The 16,393-nt window shown below is 41.8% G+C and overlaps 1 protein-coding gene across 1 annotated transcript; it reads left to right on the top strand.

The window, feature by feature from the left end:
• Positions 1 to 9,782: 9,782 nt before the first annotated feature.
• LOC139289544 (amphoterin-induced protein 3) lies at positions 9,783 to 11,165 on the top strand. The gene has a single exon (XM_070911169.1). The coding sequence runs from the start codon at positions 9,783 to 9,785 to the stop codon at positions 11,163 to 11,165; it is 1,383 nt and encodes a 460-aa protein (XP_070767270.1).
• The last annotated feature ends 5,228 nt before the right edge of the window (positions 11,166 to 16,393 follow it).

Here is a 16,393-nt window from a genome sequence, read left to right as displayed (position 1 = left end):
ATTTTTAAAAAAGGCATACGAGTGCTTATAAGATACAACACATTATTAAAATTAAACCTGCCAAAAAAATGTGTTTTTTTCCTCCTCTCTACCCCAATAATCACCACACAACCTCCCCAGATTTATCTTGTGACCCTTTGGAGGGAGCCTGACCCCTAGGTTGGGAACCACTGGATTAAACCTAACTGTATATAAAGTAATTAAAAAACTAGCTCCACCTCAACTGGCTGGAACAGTGAAATGCTACTAGCACAAACTCCCACAAGATGCTCTTTTTTAGACATTCTTTTAGAAAAGAAGCCATTCATTTCCATGTGTGGAGCACAAAGTGGAATTGAAAAATATATTTTGAAAGTTTTGGCACCTCATCAGCTTTGCTACAGATTCAGTCCAAATACAGTATTTTCCCTCCTGTGCAGGCAAATGCCTTTGAAGTGAGGGGCAAAGTTGGGAATGGTTCCAGAAGACCAACTCTCCATTTTGCTAGCTTCAGCACTCAATAGCTCCATGATTAAAGGCAGTCTATTTTATTGATTGAAAAGGAAGGGGAGAAAACCCAGAACCTTTCTACTCTTCAGTCTCCGTTTCTCCATCTGTAAAAGTGGTGGAAAAGCCTCCCTTGACCATGTCCAGGCAATTTGGGAGGAGCGGGCCTCTCCTGTTGCACTCAGTGACTCCGGCCATGCTCTGTTACCTCATCTCATCAGCTGGGAAAGTATTTGTGCTTGTAGCTCCAGAGAAGGCGGCCACGAGTTAAATTGAGTTACCTGTTCAGAGATGGTTTCATTTTCCACGGATGGCCCCGGAGATCCTTGATGGAACTGCTAACTGCTCATCACCCCTCATGTCCCAGAGTGTCTGTCAGAGCAGAGAGCAGCAACACGGCGACAGCGACGTGGCTCAGGTGGCGAAGACAGCTGGCTGCAGGATCCATCACACTATCTTGACAGTGGAGTGCAGTCAGATAAACCTGCTCCGCATAAGACATTGCTGTTTTCATCTCACGTCTTTGAGAGACGACGTTCTGTTTCTCTACTTGCCATCTCTTTTTTTAATACATGTATAGATCATAAACTACCAGCGACCTCCTGTCGTATCCGCTGATTCTCTCAACTTCACTCATTCTTTACAGAACGGCACAGCAGAGGTAAAACCAAATGTCTGCATTCACGGCCATGCACAAGGACGAGCTCACATGCAGTCAGGCATTTCAGATGATATATGGGCAATAGATTCCCTGAGTAATAAGATAATGATTAATTTTATGGCTGAGATTTATATGAAATCCCTATATTATGTAAATGAATCCCTGAGTAGGACATAATGACTTCTCTATGATACGTCAATCGACCATAAGTGATCTGGAAGGGGAAGAGGCTAGAGGCTTGGCTCATGTCCTGTCAGTCTGTGTTGATAACCACAGGGCAGGAGATGAAAGGTGAGAGAGGAGAGGTCTAAAAAAAAAGTGATGTGGGGAGATAAGAATTGAGTGTATACAGCAAAGAAGAGGAGTAGAGGATGAGAGGAGAGGGGCCACGAAGCAAAGGGAGGGAGCAAGAGGAAGGTTTAGAGGATGAGCAAAGAGGAGAGAGAGAAGAGAAGATATGAGAGCAGAGGAGAGAAACAAGAGATGACAAAAATGGGGGGGGGGAGGGAAGAAGAAGGAGATAAGAAGAGGAGAACAGATAAAAGAGCAGGGGAAGAGCAGACAGCCTGCCACCCCACAGTCACGTCACACAATTTACTATGTTCTGGCCCATAATGTTTTATAGCACAATCACTGATAGCACAGTAGTCAGTAGTGATCTCATTTCACAACCCATATCCTTCAGTAATGTGAACACAAAGGGAGAAGCAGAGCCATTAGCAGAGTCCAGTACTCATCTACTGCTACTCGTGCATAATTGGCTTCCATGGAAGGAAGCAAGAAAGGATAAACAGCAAGCAATCATATTAACTCCTGTGAGTCCTAATTGAAATCCGTTCACAATCAGTGCAGATGGCTGAGGGGACGCGGGGCCGCTCATACCCCGAGCCGTCTTTCCTGCACGCGGCTCTCTGTGTATTGACACGCGTGGAGACGTGGGTTTGCATTATAATCAAGAGTTATGCTTGAGTCCTGTGCTCATGGGTAGTGGAAATGCAGCAGCTAAACATCTGCACAAGTGAGCATCTGAGATTTTACAATTAATTAAGATCAGTTCTGGTTTCTGGATACCATACTCAGTGTAAATCAGGTGGATTTGAAAAGGAAAAATATCCAGGGCTGTCAACGTTATCATGAAGGCAATCAATGGAAAATAAATCAAGGAATGAATCATAAAGAAATAGCAGGACATTTTGGCAAGCACTTTTATTCACCTTCTTGTCGAGAGTTATATATGATCAATACCACTCTCATATCTACTCTCTAAATATGAAGCTACAGCCAACAGCAGGTTAGCTTAGCTTAGCTTAGCATAGCAGAAAGACTGGATAGAGGTAGACAGCTAGCCTGACTCTGTGTAAAGGTTAGGTTAAATCACACCTCTATAGCTCACTAATAAATACGCTGTATCTCCTTTATTGACTCCATCAAAAAAGGGTAAAAGTCTGTTCACAGACTAGAAATCACTTCTTAAGGTTCTTAAGCAGTCCAGCACACAACTCCCCAGTAAAACCAGAATTAAAAATGTGGAATCACCCAATTCATTCGTAAATTATGGCTAAAACCTATTTTGAGGTCACAATGACCTTTGACCTTTGAGTTAAAAGTGTCACCTATTCATTGACTGTGAAATATGGTCACAATCTCCCCTTCTGTTCCTCAGTTATGGTGTTGAATAATGGCCAAAAAAAGTGTTTTTCCAGGACATTATGATGTCACAGTGAAGTTGGCCTTTTGTGTAAAAAATGTCACTTCATCATTGTATCCCATAAAACATCTTTGTAAAGTTTTGTCATAAGCCGGCCACGGCCATCGGCAGCTCGGAGGCATAAAAATACTATGGGCCAATATATTATGAGATTTTTTAAAGAGCGTATTTCCCATTTACTTGTATTCTATGTATTCTTATTCCTTTATGCAGCACTAGTAATAGTGATAAGGGAAAGGACAGAGTGCATTGGATGCTTCACCATTTCAGTTGAGTCTTAAACCACTAGATGGTGTGCTTGTCTCTTCACACTTACGGTACATTACATCCACCAGATGGGTTGAGTTGAGAGAAGCTAGAGCCATATTGTCTACGAGCATGCTGTATGCACGACTCCCATTATGCAACATATAAAACCACCATCTCACCAGGTTTTGGGGGTTTCGAGTAAGACATTCTTAAATAATGCACTGCAATCACTATGAATACAGAGCATATGCAGCAGCTGAGCAGCTCTTCATGACAAGCAAACAATCCTGCACTGTCTGAAACTCCTTTTCAACAGAGAGCTCATCCAGACTGCAAATTCACCCAGGGAGAGAAAAGAAATAAAACTCAATCCACCGAATCTCTATCCAGGCACTGACTCATTCATATTTGAGGGTCTGGCTGTCAGCCATGCTAACAAAAAGCTGTTGAAAAGGCAGAATAAATACTGAACAAGGGTGTGTATGTTCAGGTTCAAGGGTTCATAACTGGCAGACAGAGGCTATGGAAACCCTTCAGCTGCAAGGGTTTACAGAGTTGCTCTTAGCTATGTTATGATATTTCTGCATTAATGTGGCAGTCAGGCTTGCTCTTGTGCCTCGTCCTGCTCGGTCACTTTGTCAGATGTTTATTCAATAATTAACATAGAGCTTGACATGGTTTATTTCCCTGTCTTCAGTTTCAATTTATCTTTCAAATCACGTTGCAGTATGTTATTGAAGGAAAGTATAAAGCAGCTAGTTGGTATTAAGCTATTGTGGATATTGTCAATGTAATTTCTTACACTTCTTTATTATTTTTAAGTATCGAAGGGAGGACGAATAATAACAGAAAAAGTCTTAAATACATTTCTGCATTCCTACATTCCAGTGCTTTAATGTTTCAGAAAAATATTTTTCTTGCATCTGAGAATATAAAGCTTTATATTATCGACTCTTAGTCAGCTTCGCTGCTTCTCAAGGGCAAGATAAGAGCAGACATTTCCCTGTGCTGTTTGTTTCCTTTTTCTTTTTTTCCCCCTTCTCCTCTGCAGCAGATGGTAAAGAGAAAATCACCTTCTGCTGGGGGCAGGATGCATCAGGGTCAGGGTTTAAGCTTTGAAGTCCACTCTGAACCTGGCTGATTTGACAGGACTATTTTGTATACGCTGAGTCTAATCAAATATATGCGGAAGAAGAAGGTGGGATTTGCAAAGCAGCTTGATACAAAGATACTGATTAGATTAGGGATTTTACAGAACAGCAGGCTGGAGCCACACAGTCCAGGCTGACAACAGACACATGCAGAAAGATGCAGAAACAAGATATTCACAGAAAGATTTAAGATCTACACTGAGTGGAGAGATTAAGAAGGTGTTAATATTGACATTCCAGAGGACCTCACTCTGTTGAAACTACACAGATTATTACTGTATGATGAGTAGGGAAGGGTATGTTAAGATTTTAATGGTACTACGACTCTTACCAACACTGCTTATCGTTCTGGTACTTCACAATACTTATCGGTTGTTTTTATTATTAAGAGAAAAAAACCTAAACAAGAGAGTTAACATCGCCTTATTTTCTCATATGTACTGTATATAACAAAAATTAGCTGGCTAATGGTTACTTTTAATCATTAACACGTTTGTTTAGTTTAGTTAACTCTGTGTGGGCTCTAGGCTGCTAGCATATATAACATGGGTCACTAACAGGCGGACCGCGGTCCGAGTCCGGACCCAGACGCCGTCCTATACGGACCCGGACCTATAATCAATAAATTATTAAGGGATTTTAAATTTTGACGGGGTGCTTCTATTTTAACTGGCGCAGCTTTTCTAGTCTTTGCGGCGCTGGTTTAGCGGCTCAAGAAACTCACAGACCAATTGCATACGAGTTACGCCAGCCCACGTGACGCTACTCAGCCAATCAAATCTGTGCATTCCAGGCGATAAATATTGGGACTCTGAATACAGACAGACGAGAGAGGTGAGAGGCGAGTGACAGATGATAAGACGAGTGAACGACACAGGGAGAGAAGGCGGAGAGACGAGTGAGCGGGAGGGAGAGAAGACACATTAGTTATTGTGAAATTGGTTGAGACTCTTAAGTCAAGATGTGAAACAGTTAAAGAAAAAGGGAAACTCAAGCTGCTGCTACACTTTATTTTGTTTTTCTAAAATTAAGCACTTTATTTTAAGATGCACAATCTTTCAAAAGCTATTTTATTTATTTTCTCTATTCTACTTTTAAATGCAGCCCTTCTTCTACTTAATGAGAGAAGAACATTATACATATCTACAGTATTATATATCTGTATAGTTCAATGTTAAGTGACAATAAATATGGTCAAAATGTTTTTGAATTGTACTTTCTTTATTTGATTTGACAGTCAGTTGTTGATGACATGCAGACGTTGATACAACTACTAGGCTACTTCAATTTATATCACACTAAATCACAACGTAAATTAGACATTATGATGTTCCGGACCTTTGCTTTTTTCTCTAACTGGACCTCTTCGAACTTTAGTTGAATACCCCTGATATATAACATACCTGAGATGTATGAGGCAATGACAGATGAACTGCGAGCTAGGCAGTCGAAAACCATGCAAATTTCTCTGCCCACTTTCGCTAGATGTTTCAAATGATTGCTCGTGTTTCTGCCTTTACATGCCAAAGACTTGTTGCACTTCTTCGTCTCTAGTAAGCCAGACTTTTGAGCGTTTAGTTCTCTCCGCCATTGTCACTATGAGCAGGGTCTATGTATGTGTGTGTGTGTGTGTGTGTCTACTGCCCCTCGCACATATGGAAATAGCGAAAATGCATCATAGACAAATGTAATCTTATTGCAAAAAGAGTGTTGCAGGGATGACATATTTTTGTAGGCCAACCCAGAAGTTAGCATCGCCTTGGTTCCCTCGACAAAAAGCCAATGGGATTTTTCCATTGGATTTTGGAATATTGCAGAAAATAAGCTCTGTGCCAAACAAAAGTTTATGACACTTAAACGTTTTGTTCAGCAAGATAATCTTCACTGATGAGCACCACTTTTATGATTTTTGAAGCGTAAGTGGAATCGCCACAAGTAAAACGCTAATTTTAGGCTATAAACTAACTACACCACGGTCGCGTTACTTCGGTGTCATAATATGAATTAAAAGAATATAGATGGATATAGATATATAGACAGATAGATAGAGAGTATAACCACAACGAGGCTGTAAAGGCGGACCAGTGAGGAGATGTTAGCCACTTGTTAGCAAACGCCTTTCCAAAATTCACGAGTGGGCTATCTACTGACGTATTTTATGTCGTATAACAAAACGTTGAAATCTCTTAAGCTTGTGTTAACCACAGACCATATTTCAGGCATCTAACCAAAAACCCATTGACTTCAACACGAGGGAACTGGAAATGTAAAAATGCTACCGGGTTTTAGGACTCATTCCTGCAGCACTCTATTAGAAACAAAGTTGGTGAGATAAAAGGTGCAAGATAACGTTTATGTAGCTTAAATAAATACGAAATCTATTTTCTTAATTTCCACAACACCGAGAGCAGAACCGGTAACGCTTCAATACCACAGTCTTTAATGATTTAGCCCCGGGGTCCGTTTAATACCTGGTTGTGGTACCCATCCCTAATGATGAGAGGCAATCAGCAGAAAAAGGCCAGAATAATTGTCTTACAATTTAAGTGAATAAGTCTGCTCAGAAACTCTTCGTTTACGTGTTCATGGTTTGATTGAATTCATCTCCGAGGACAATGACAAAGGATTGCACTCGAAAATGATGGCTCCTTTAGAGAGTGGAAGTCAATACTGAAAATAATGAGGCACTGAAATGTTCAAGTTATGTCAACAGCAGCAAAACAAGGACTGCCTGAGAAAAAGAACATGTTCCCCTGCACAATTATACTGTAGCTAAAAACAAATGCAGCCACTGACATCATGCTGGCACGATGATACATGCCTTATATTCAAATGCCTCATATGCTCATGTTCTTCTGAGCGAAGCAAACCATGAATCATTACCAGCTTATGCAGATGAACATGCTGGTTTATAGGTGTTCTGTGATCTATTTACAATTAGGGACTTAGGGAAAAACACTACATACATGATTGCAGCAGTCCATTGAACAAACAGCAGTGTTACATAATACCTTAAAACAATCAATGAAATGAATATTTAAAAAGCCATCTGGAAGGAGGTTTTCTTTACAGTAGGACAAAGTTCAATTTGCAGGAAAACAGACAAATTACTTTGAGGCCATTTGAGCCGTGATATAAGCCACCTACACCTACAAGGAGGGCCTGTTTAGAATCCTTTTCTAACATATCTCAAATGTACATGTGTGGGTGTATATATTTCTTACATGTTCCAGCCAAGCTGATGACTAGCCTTGGGACAAGATTGTGTGTAATGCCACAATGCCAAAGATGCTGATAGCTTGTTCATTTTGACATAAATACATCCAAATGTGTTTTCTTACCCTTAATCCTGTACTTAAAACACTGAGGAGGAATATTCTAAACTGATCTCAGACTGAAGCCTTACATTCCCCTGCAGTTTCCTGCATCCATCTTCCTGTGGACTCCCATCAGCTCACCTTTAGAGAAGTGAACCCCCATCCAGCGAGCCTGGATCCATGGGGAATCGGGTATGTGCCTCTGCAGAGTGAGTGAGTGAGTGAGTGGGAGTCAGTCAAAGCCCCAAGCACTTACAGGGAGGGGGTGGCGGGGTGGGGGTGGCAGTGAGGAGGTGGCTGCTGGGAGGCAAAGCTAATTCACTGTGACAGAAATCAGAGCTGTCAGGACCACCATGACCAAGCAGCATGGACAGCATATATCCAGTCAAACCCACAGCCAAGGGGAAGGAGGGATGTCGGGGGCTCAGGAAGAAAGGAGGGGATGTACTGATTAAGGCACTTAGAGAGAAAGTGTGTGAGTGTGTGTGTGTGTGTGTGTGTGTCAGCAGGGCAGGGGGCAGGCAACATCTATCCACTCACAACCACTAAAATAGAAACGAAAAGGTATGGAGGCACACTGGTAAGAAGAGACCTTCACAGTTAGAAAGGCTTTCAAGACAGAAGCTGACAAAATACACTGAGAGATGAAGACAGATGGACAGGATTTGCCAAATTCAAGAACTTACAAAAACAGGTGTATTTACAACGATAAGTAAACCGACATCCAGACAGAGTTACACACACACACACACAAGTACAGTAGGCACAGCTAAATTTCAGTCCTCTGGGATTATTGGTGAAAGGTTACCGGAATAGAATATTAATAGAATATTTGCGAGAAAACTGATATTGTTGCGAGAGGGAGAAGGAAACATAGAGAGCGGGAAGGGCAGCCACCAGCATCATTACTTAATGATGAGAGAGGGAGACACAAGGCTGGTCTCTAAATGACACAGAGAAGGAGGAGGGGATTGTGGGAGATTAAGTAAGCTCTGTGCTGTTTGCTATACACTGCAAAGCACTGCAGGATGTTTGTTGAGCGGCACTCTCATTTGGGACGAGGAGAAAGCCGGTAGGGGGACCTTAAACTTGGCTGAGGAGAGAGGCGAAAGCATTGTTCCTGGAGTGCCTCGGGAGGAGGATCTGAGAAGAAGATAAGGATTAGGCAGCAATGGTGTGGGTATTCATTGATGGGATACAACTTTCAAAGAAGAAAAAGCGCAGCAAAGTTGAAGTCTCATGTTGCCGCTAAGCAGTTTATTTTGGATTTGTGGTTCGGAAGTGTTTTTTTTCTTTTTGGAGGGGAGAATGGGATTAACTAAGTGAGCCAAATTACTCACTTGTCTGGAAGTGGTGTGAACTTTTCCTCTTCCTGCCATCAAATTCATACAGACTTACAAGTCAGCAGCGGGAAATCTGTTTGAACTGATCTGTGATAAAATGTTCAACTTCATGTCACCAGATACTAACTGAGAAGAAACATCTTTTTAAGGTGAAGTATCTCCCTCTGTGCGTATGACTTTTAAACCCTAAGCTCTTGAAAAGGTGTTTAAATGTTTCCTACTCAGTGGACAATGATTTGGGGCTGCAACGGTTAATCGATTCATTCATCAACAGAAAATTATTCAACAACTATCTTGAATTATTTTTTAAGAAAATAGTGCCAAAATTCTCTGATTCAAGCATCTGTTTTTGTCATCTTCTGTAATAGTGAACTGAATATCTTTGTATTCTGGACTGTTTGTCAGACAAAACAAGACATTTCAAGATGCCACCTTGGGCTTTGGGAAAATCTGAGGGGCACTTTTCACTATTCTATAGACCAAATGATTTACTGATTATTCCATAATGAAAAACATTTAGTTGCAGCCCGACAATGATCACTGCTCCAAAAAAAGGTGTATTATTTCTGTATTCTCTAAATAGTCTGGGGTTCGCTTTGTGATTCAAAAGCTGAAACGATTTTTCTGGGGCAAAAGGGATTTGTGGCTACTACATTTGAACCATTTTTCATCCTCTGCCATAGATAGAGAGTTCCTGTACGGCATTAACCTTGAAGTCATATTATGTGTCTGTTGAACGGCTAAAAGCAGCATGTGGGTCGAAAAAGAATAGCTTTTTAATATATCATGCTGTTTCTCATTTGATTCTTATCTGACCAGGGAGAGCCAGAGGGATTAGAAACCTTGAAGGATCCGACTTCCAGAAACATGACCTCTGGACTGTATACAGGCCCTCTTCTGGGGCTGCTCTGTCTCCTCCACGGCTCTGAGGAGACCTGTCCGTCCATGTGCCTCTGTGTATCTGACACAGTGAGCTGTAGCTCCAGTGGTTTGGCCAAGCTACCACTGTCCCTGCCCCCCTTCTCTGTCACCCTCGACCTCAGCCACAACCATCTGTCCTGGCTGGGTCCGGGTGGCTTCAAGAGGATGCCCAGACTGGAAAACCTCCGGATGGCCCACAACCAGCTCAGCTCCCTGGGCCATGGGGCGTTTCATAATGCTTCTGGCCTCAGGGTCCTTGACCTGTCCTCCAACAAGCTGCATGTGGTGGAGCAACATTACTTTCAGGGGCTTTGGAGGCTGGAGGAGCTCCTTCTCTTCAATAATAAGATCGCACAGGTGGAGGCCGGAACACTGAGTGGTCTGAGCAGCTTAAAAAAGGCCTACTTCAGCCTCAACCAGATCACACACTTCCCGTTCTTCTCTATCCAAGACCACAGTCATCCTTTCCTGACGATGCTGGACCTCTCGTCCAATCGTATGACTCGTCTGCCATGGGAGGATGTGAAAGCTTTGCCCGGGTTGGTGCAGCGGGGGCTGTATCTCCACAACAACTCTCTGATCTGTGACTGCTCCATGTACAGTGTGTTCTGGCACTGGGATCTGAGGGGTTATGACTCACTGAGGGACTTTACCGATGAGCACACTTGCACCATCTATGGGGACCCACGAGCGTCCATTCGGTTCCTGCGACACACCCGCTTCTTTCACAATTGCACTGTGGAAAAAGCCGTCTCACAGCCGGTGACCGTGCTCCTCTCCAATGTGTTGGTTTCAGAGGGAGAAAGAGTGCGTCTCGACTGCCAAACGTCCCTGAGTAGCACAGACCCCTCATTTACATGGCTCTCCCCCAGCAAGGGGTACATCACCCAGGCCAGCATAAATGACACGCTAATTAGCCTGTTTGCTAATGGTACCTTGGAGATCCAAGCAGCCAAGGTCAATGACTCAGGTCTGTACGTGTGCACAGCGGTGGATATTAAACAGGCACTGAATGCAACCCGTGAGGTGAATGTGACGGTGCTGCTGCCTGCAGCAGAGTCATTCAACACTGGCTACACAACGTTGCTGGGCTGCGTGGTGACCATGGTCTGCATCCTCATGTACCTCTACCTGACTCCATGTCGCTGCAGCTGCTGTAAACAGCCCAAACCCCCACTTATCCCCATTGCGACCTACGACCCCAGCACCCTAACTTCTGTTTTCTCCCCATCCATGAGAGACCAGCCCAAAATCCAAACTAACAAGCATGTAGCATTCATGGAGCCAATGATGAGTGAAGAGGGAACAGAGTGGACACACGAAAGTTAATGCTGAGCAGTGCTTTTTCTTTTTTCTTCCTTCTTCCTTTTTTGGGGTGGAAAAAGAAGACATCTGGACAAATCAAAACTCCTTACTCAGGAATTAGCGTCGAGATGCAATCAGAAGTGGGTGTTAATGCTGTAAACGAAAAAGAACATCGTGTCTCTTTCCCGACTCAGTTAAAAGGCCTCCTGTACAAAACAAAAAGCAATATGTCCTGTTCCAATTGTGCTTTTCTCTGTCATCTGGCCCAGTAGTCGAAATGAAAGTTTCAACTTTTGTTTATTACCCCCAGTGTACTGACATTGTTAAATCACAGTAGAGCCATTATCAGCCCTAAAACTCAGCTAATAACTTCTCTGTGTACTCAGGTACAGCACTCGGGGGGGAATATTTCTCGCGGGATCAGAGAATGAATCTGGCTCACTTTTCACACAAAGTGTTTAACAACGATTAAAAGCCCCAGTAATACCCTGCAAGTTTATGACTGTAACGGACTGCAGGAAGTAAGTTCAGCCTACCTTAGTTGAGTTGAGGTGCTCCATATTTAGCCTGGGAGAGATAGGCACTAGCACTGCACCAGCTGAAGATAATATAGATACAGCCCATATCTCTTATACTCTTAATATGTAGCTTAAACATGAAGCACCTAAAACTCTATCCAACTCCTGACATCTTCTGTTACCTGTGTTCTTAATAAAGGATTTGTTCCCTTAACATCAGTTGCTGGCTCTGCTGATATAAGTTTGGTTTTGAAGGCAATTTTAGCAAACATACTATCATACATAAAAAAAAATGGAATTAAGATACAGCAAGAAAAGCAATGAATGGTTCTGTGCAGAAGCCACAGCTTTCAGCAAACATTGAAAAATCCTATCTAGCGGAAAACAGAGGTGCATCCTGCAGTGATCCATCATAAATATACATATCTCCTACAAACCTGTTGCATTAATCTGGCAGAGAAAAACAATGACTCTCTATCGGCGCTCTGCTTATCTGGCAAATAGTGAAGTACAGAAATCAGGAGTGTCAACAAACCAAAAACAAACTGCAATTGGACTGCTCTTCAAAGACAGCATCTCTTTGATCAAACACAGCTGAGCACTTTGAACACTGCGGAACAAACACAACCACAAAATTTGAACTGAAGTGACAAATACTTCAAGCAGCTCTGACGCAAACCCCGAGGGGGCATTACTTTGTATAGCTTTGTTTTTTTTCTTAATTCACTGTAACATGCTTCAAATGACAGAATTACACACTGCCACGCTAGAGATGAAAGAAGATGCTGAAGAAGGACTTGCATGCTTTGCCACGAAAGAACATAAGTGTGTGGGACGAGAAACATTAAGTCGAAAGAGAGCATATGGGTGGTCGGGGATAAGGGGATGTATAAAACCTGATGAGACAAACAGTAGCCTCAAAAGAAACAAATCAATTTCTTTAAGTCCATATATCCATAATGTTTTGAGATTGTAGTTTAATCTCAATGCAAACACTGGGTGGGACTAAGGATTGCATCGAGATTGAATAGGATTAGATGTAATCCTTCATATAATGTCAAAGAGAAGTTGTCAGTAACCGCACATCTCACAAAAGGAGAGCATGTCGTTAGAGGAGGGGGCTTTGATTATTTCTAAATCCTTAATTAAAACTTGACTCCTTTCAAGTCCGAGGAGACTAATATTGTTGTGCAACTTGAATGTAAATTTGCAGGCAAAAACGGGAGGAAATCTAAAATCAAATGGGCAGCCCTGCATGAAACTGGGACACACTAGCACTTTGACAGCACTGAGTTTCATCACTATTAAACTCTCAGGGATTAAGCAAAAATCCGTTTAAGACTAAGAGAGCGCTGTATTGTGATGCACCACTCTGTTTAATCACACTGCTACTGACTTGTTATATTTAGCAAAGTTCAAAATGTTTTCACAATGGTAGGCAACATTCAAATTCCTGAACAAAGATTACGTAACATGCCGCGATGTGCCCGTGTGATGTAACATCTTGTATCAGAGTCATGTCATGATCCGTTGTTTTTCAGAGGCAGTGTACTGGAGACATTACATGGTGTGATGAGTTGGGGTTAGGTTTTAGGAGATTACCACGAGGATAAAAAAACGAGGTGCTTTGTCAATTTCAGTGTTTTTAAATCCCTCTAATCTGGTTCCGCTCTCTGACACAACACACACAGCTGGGTTGGGATTTATTGTTTCTGATATGATTAGCAGACAGGTTAAAACATAGAGGACATGATGTTAGTATTTCATTAAGGGCTTCTATTTCACAGAGGGTCCTCTGCGGTAAGCACACTGCTGATTTAGGGAATCAACCTCAGTGTAGGCAGCACGCCAGAGTTAGAATCAGTGAAGCTGGTATCCTGATGCCATTTGGTATCCAGCATTTTATTTTAACCTTGTGACAGCAAGTACTTTACTGATAATGGGAGCTCAGCAGAGCATTTTTTTTTGAAACGAGGTATAAAAAGCACAGCATAAATGATTTTTTGCTCTATCATATTGTTGCATATTCCTGCTCATTTGAAACATGAGATTTAGTTTGCTGAAATCAGGAGCAATACAATATTCCCTGTTTCATCTGTTATATCATTTACACTTTAATAGACAGTCCTAATAACTACACTTTAAAATAACATCAGGATTTCCAGGCTGCACAGAAAGGTGCATGTCTGTATGGCTCAGTCTGTCTGCAAATTACCCTGAACTGCTCTAACAAATTACTCATGTAAAGGACGGACCCCTTGATGCTTTAAAAGATGCCCTTCTCCAAAGCAAAACACTCCATCAGGCCTCAATTAAAGCATGCACTTCCCTTTCCAGATTAATTGTTTTCCCCTAGTTCGGCTGAGCTCCGAGGGATTTGAAATCATCTTATTCAAGAATCTAATTACCGTGAAAGGGGAGTTTTACTCTGAATAGCACAAGTTGAATTGCTTTCACTAGTGGAGGGTTGCCTTGACTGTCAACGGGGGCTATTACTGAACTGTCAAAGCAGTCATCAGGCTGGAGTGGAGGCATCCAGCTGTGGCATACACATCTTTCAGGCACTGTGACACCCACATATGCAAACTCAGTGGAGGCCCAATGTCACCAAACCAACAAAAGCCCTTATTTCACTGCACACCAGTCAACAGGCTGCTTATCATACCTCTGCACCGAATATGAACGCCGGGCATTTTTCTGGGTTTTCAAAGCAGCATGAAGCAGCTGGATGTCCGACATGTTAAACAGGATTCTGGTCCCAGTCAGATCACTGTGGGGCACATTGCACACGAATGTCTCATTAACCAAATGTAAAGATCTATCACATTTCATTACAAATAAACAAAGAACATATGCAGTGATACACCCTGGTCAGAGTCAGCATGTTGGTTAGCAGTATCCTGGCCCGCTGTCTGTCTGGGGCTGTTATGTGCTTCAGTGAGTACAATTTAGCTGGATATTGTAAGATTTGACAGGCATAATGACTCAAAGTATTTTAAGTTTTATATTGTTGCTCATGACCACTTTTCTACATCCTCTTGTCTTTTTATTCTTCCTCTGTGTTCAGCTTGTGTCATTTCTCCTACCAGCTTTATTGTATCGTGTGGTAATGGTGCTTCCCTTGTTATCATCTGTCAAACCTGTCCAGTAAAAGACAACAATGAACTTTGATGAAATATGTCTTTCATTTCCATTAAAAAGACCTTTACTGTCACAGAGACAGTGCAGGTACTATATCTACAATGTCTTATATTTTCAGTGATACTCAATAATGTATTTTAAGGTATCATTTCTTTTTGCCATACTAGCGGCATGGCTCCAGGCAGGCAATGTTGGTTGGTCCACAACTTTGGTCCAGACTGATATATACTGATATATCTCAACAGCAAGAGGATGGATTGCCATTACATTTTCCACAGACATTCATGGTCCCCAGAGGATGTTGACATTTATGGCTTTTAGTAAAATATTTTGACAACAAATGGATGGATTGGCACAAAATTTGCAAAAACATTAATCGTTCCCAGGTGATGAGTCTTTCTGACTTTGGCGATCCCTCGCCTTTTCCTTGAGCATCACCATGAGGTTCACATTCGTGGTTATGAGTGAAAGTCTAAACAACTATTGGAAGGATTCCCATGAAATTTAATACAAACATTCATGTTCCCCTCAGGATGATTTGCAATAACTTTGGTGATCCCTCAACTTTTTCCTCGTGTCCAGCACTATGGTTTACATTTCACGACATTCCCATCATTCAAAATCCTACTTAGGTAAAGTACAGACGTATTATCAGCAAAATGTACTTAAAGTATCAAAAGTTAAAGTACTGGTTCTGCAGAAAAATGACCCCTGTGAGTGATATATTATTTATCTATTTTATCAAATCGTTAACACTGACACATCAATGCATAAGCAGAGTTTTACTGTTGTAATTGGTTGAGGTGTGTCTAGTTTTAACTACTTTATATATAAGCTAGCTTATTCAGTCCAGTGGTTCCCAACCTAGGGTTTTAGAGAAATATAGGATAATTCCACCTCTACGTGCCTTGATCCGTTATCTAAATGAAACCATGTGAGAAGCTTAGAGGTGTCTCTTTGGTGGAACTTCTAGCAACTCATAGACATCTGAAACATGATAAGGGGTCACAAAGCCAAATACAAGCCCAGGTACTACATTTCATAAGGGCATCATGTTGTTTAATGCCAAATCTTAATCTGAAAAGTAACTTCTAACTACAGCTGTAAAATAAATGTAGTGGAGTAAAAATATAATATGCATATGCAATGTAGTTTAAGTATAAGATAGCGTAGATTAGAAATACTCAAAATTGGACTTTAGCACTGTACTTGAGTAAATGCACTCAGTTATCTTCCATCACTGCTCATGATGAGCCAAAAATGATCAATGTTTTGGTTTAATGGCCCACATCTTAAATATTTTGGTTCACTCTCACTCAGCCTCTGGCCCGGGCAGCTGTTTTCAGTGAAAACGCTCTGATAAACCCGCTGTATGCTACCTGCCGATCACCAGATGTCAAAGACATAAAGTTAGCAACTAGCTTAACGTTAGTTAGCTGGTGAACACGGAAGGCATATTTAGCATTAGCTGCTAAAGAGCCAGATATTTCCCTCAGGAGTTGGTGGAGAACAACACAGAGCTAAAAGGAGAGTGAATATTGGACTTACATTCATCAGGTGGCCAGAAACCTGAGGCCAAATGACCGTTGCTCC

Source organism: Enoplosus armatus, chromosome 8 (assembly GCF_043641665.1).
Source record: "Enoplosus armatus isolate fEnoArm2 chromosome 8, fEnoArm2.hap1, whole genome shotgun sequence".
In the NCBI taxonomy this organism is placed as follows: domain Eukaryota; kingdom Metazoa; phylum Chordata; class Actinopteri; order Centrarchiformes; family Enoplosidae; genus Enoplosus; species Enoplosus armatus.
The sequence above is the reverse complement of the archived record's forward strand: the minus strand, read 5'-3'. Positions and strand labels throughout refer to the sequence as shown.

Coding starts and splice junctions, on each gene's coding strand:
- LOC139289544 (XM_070911169.1), top strand. CDS start 9,783: ATGACCTCTGGACTGTATACAGGCCCTCTTCTGGGGCTGCTCTGTCTC.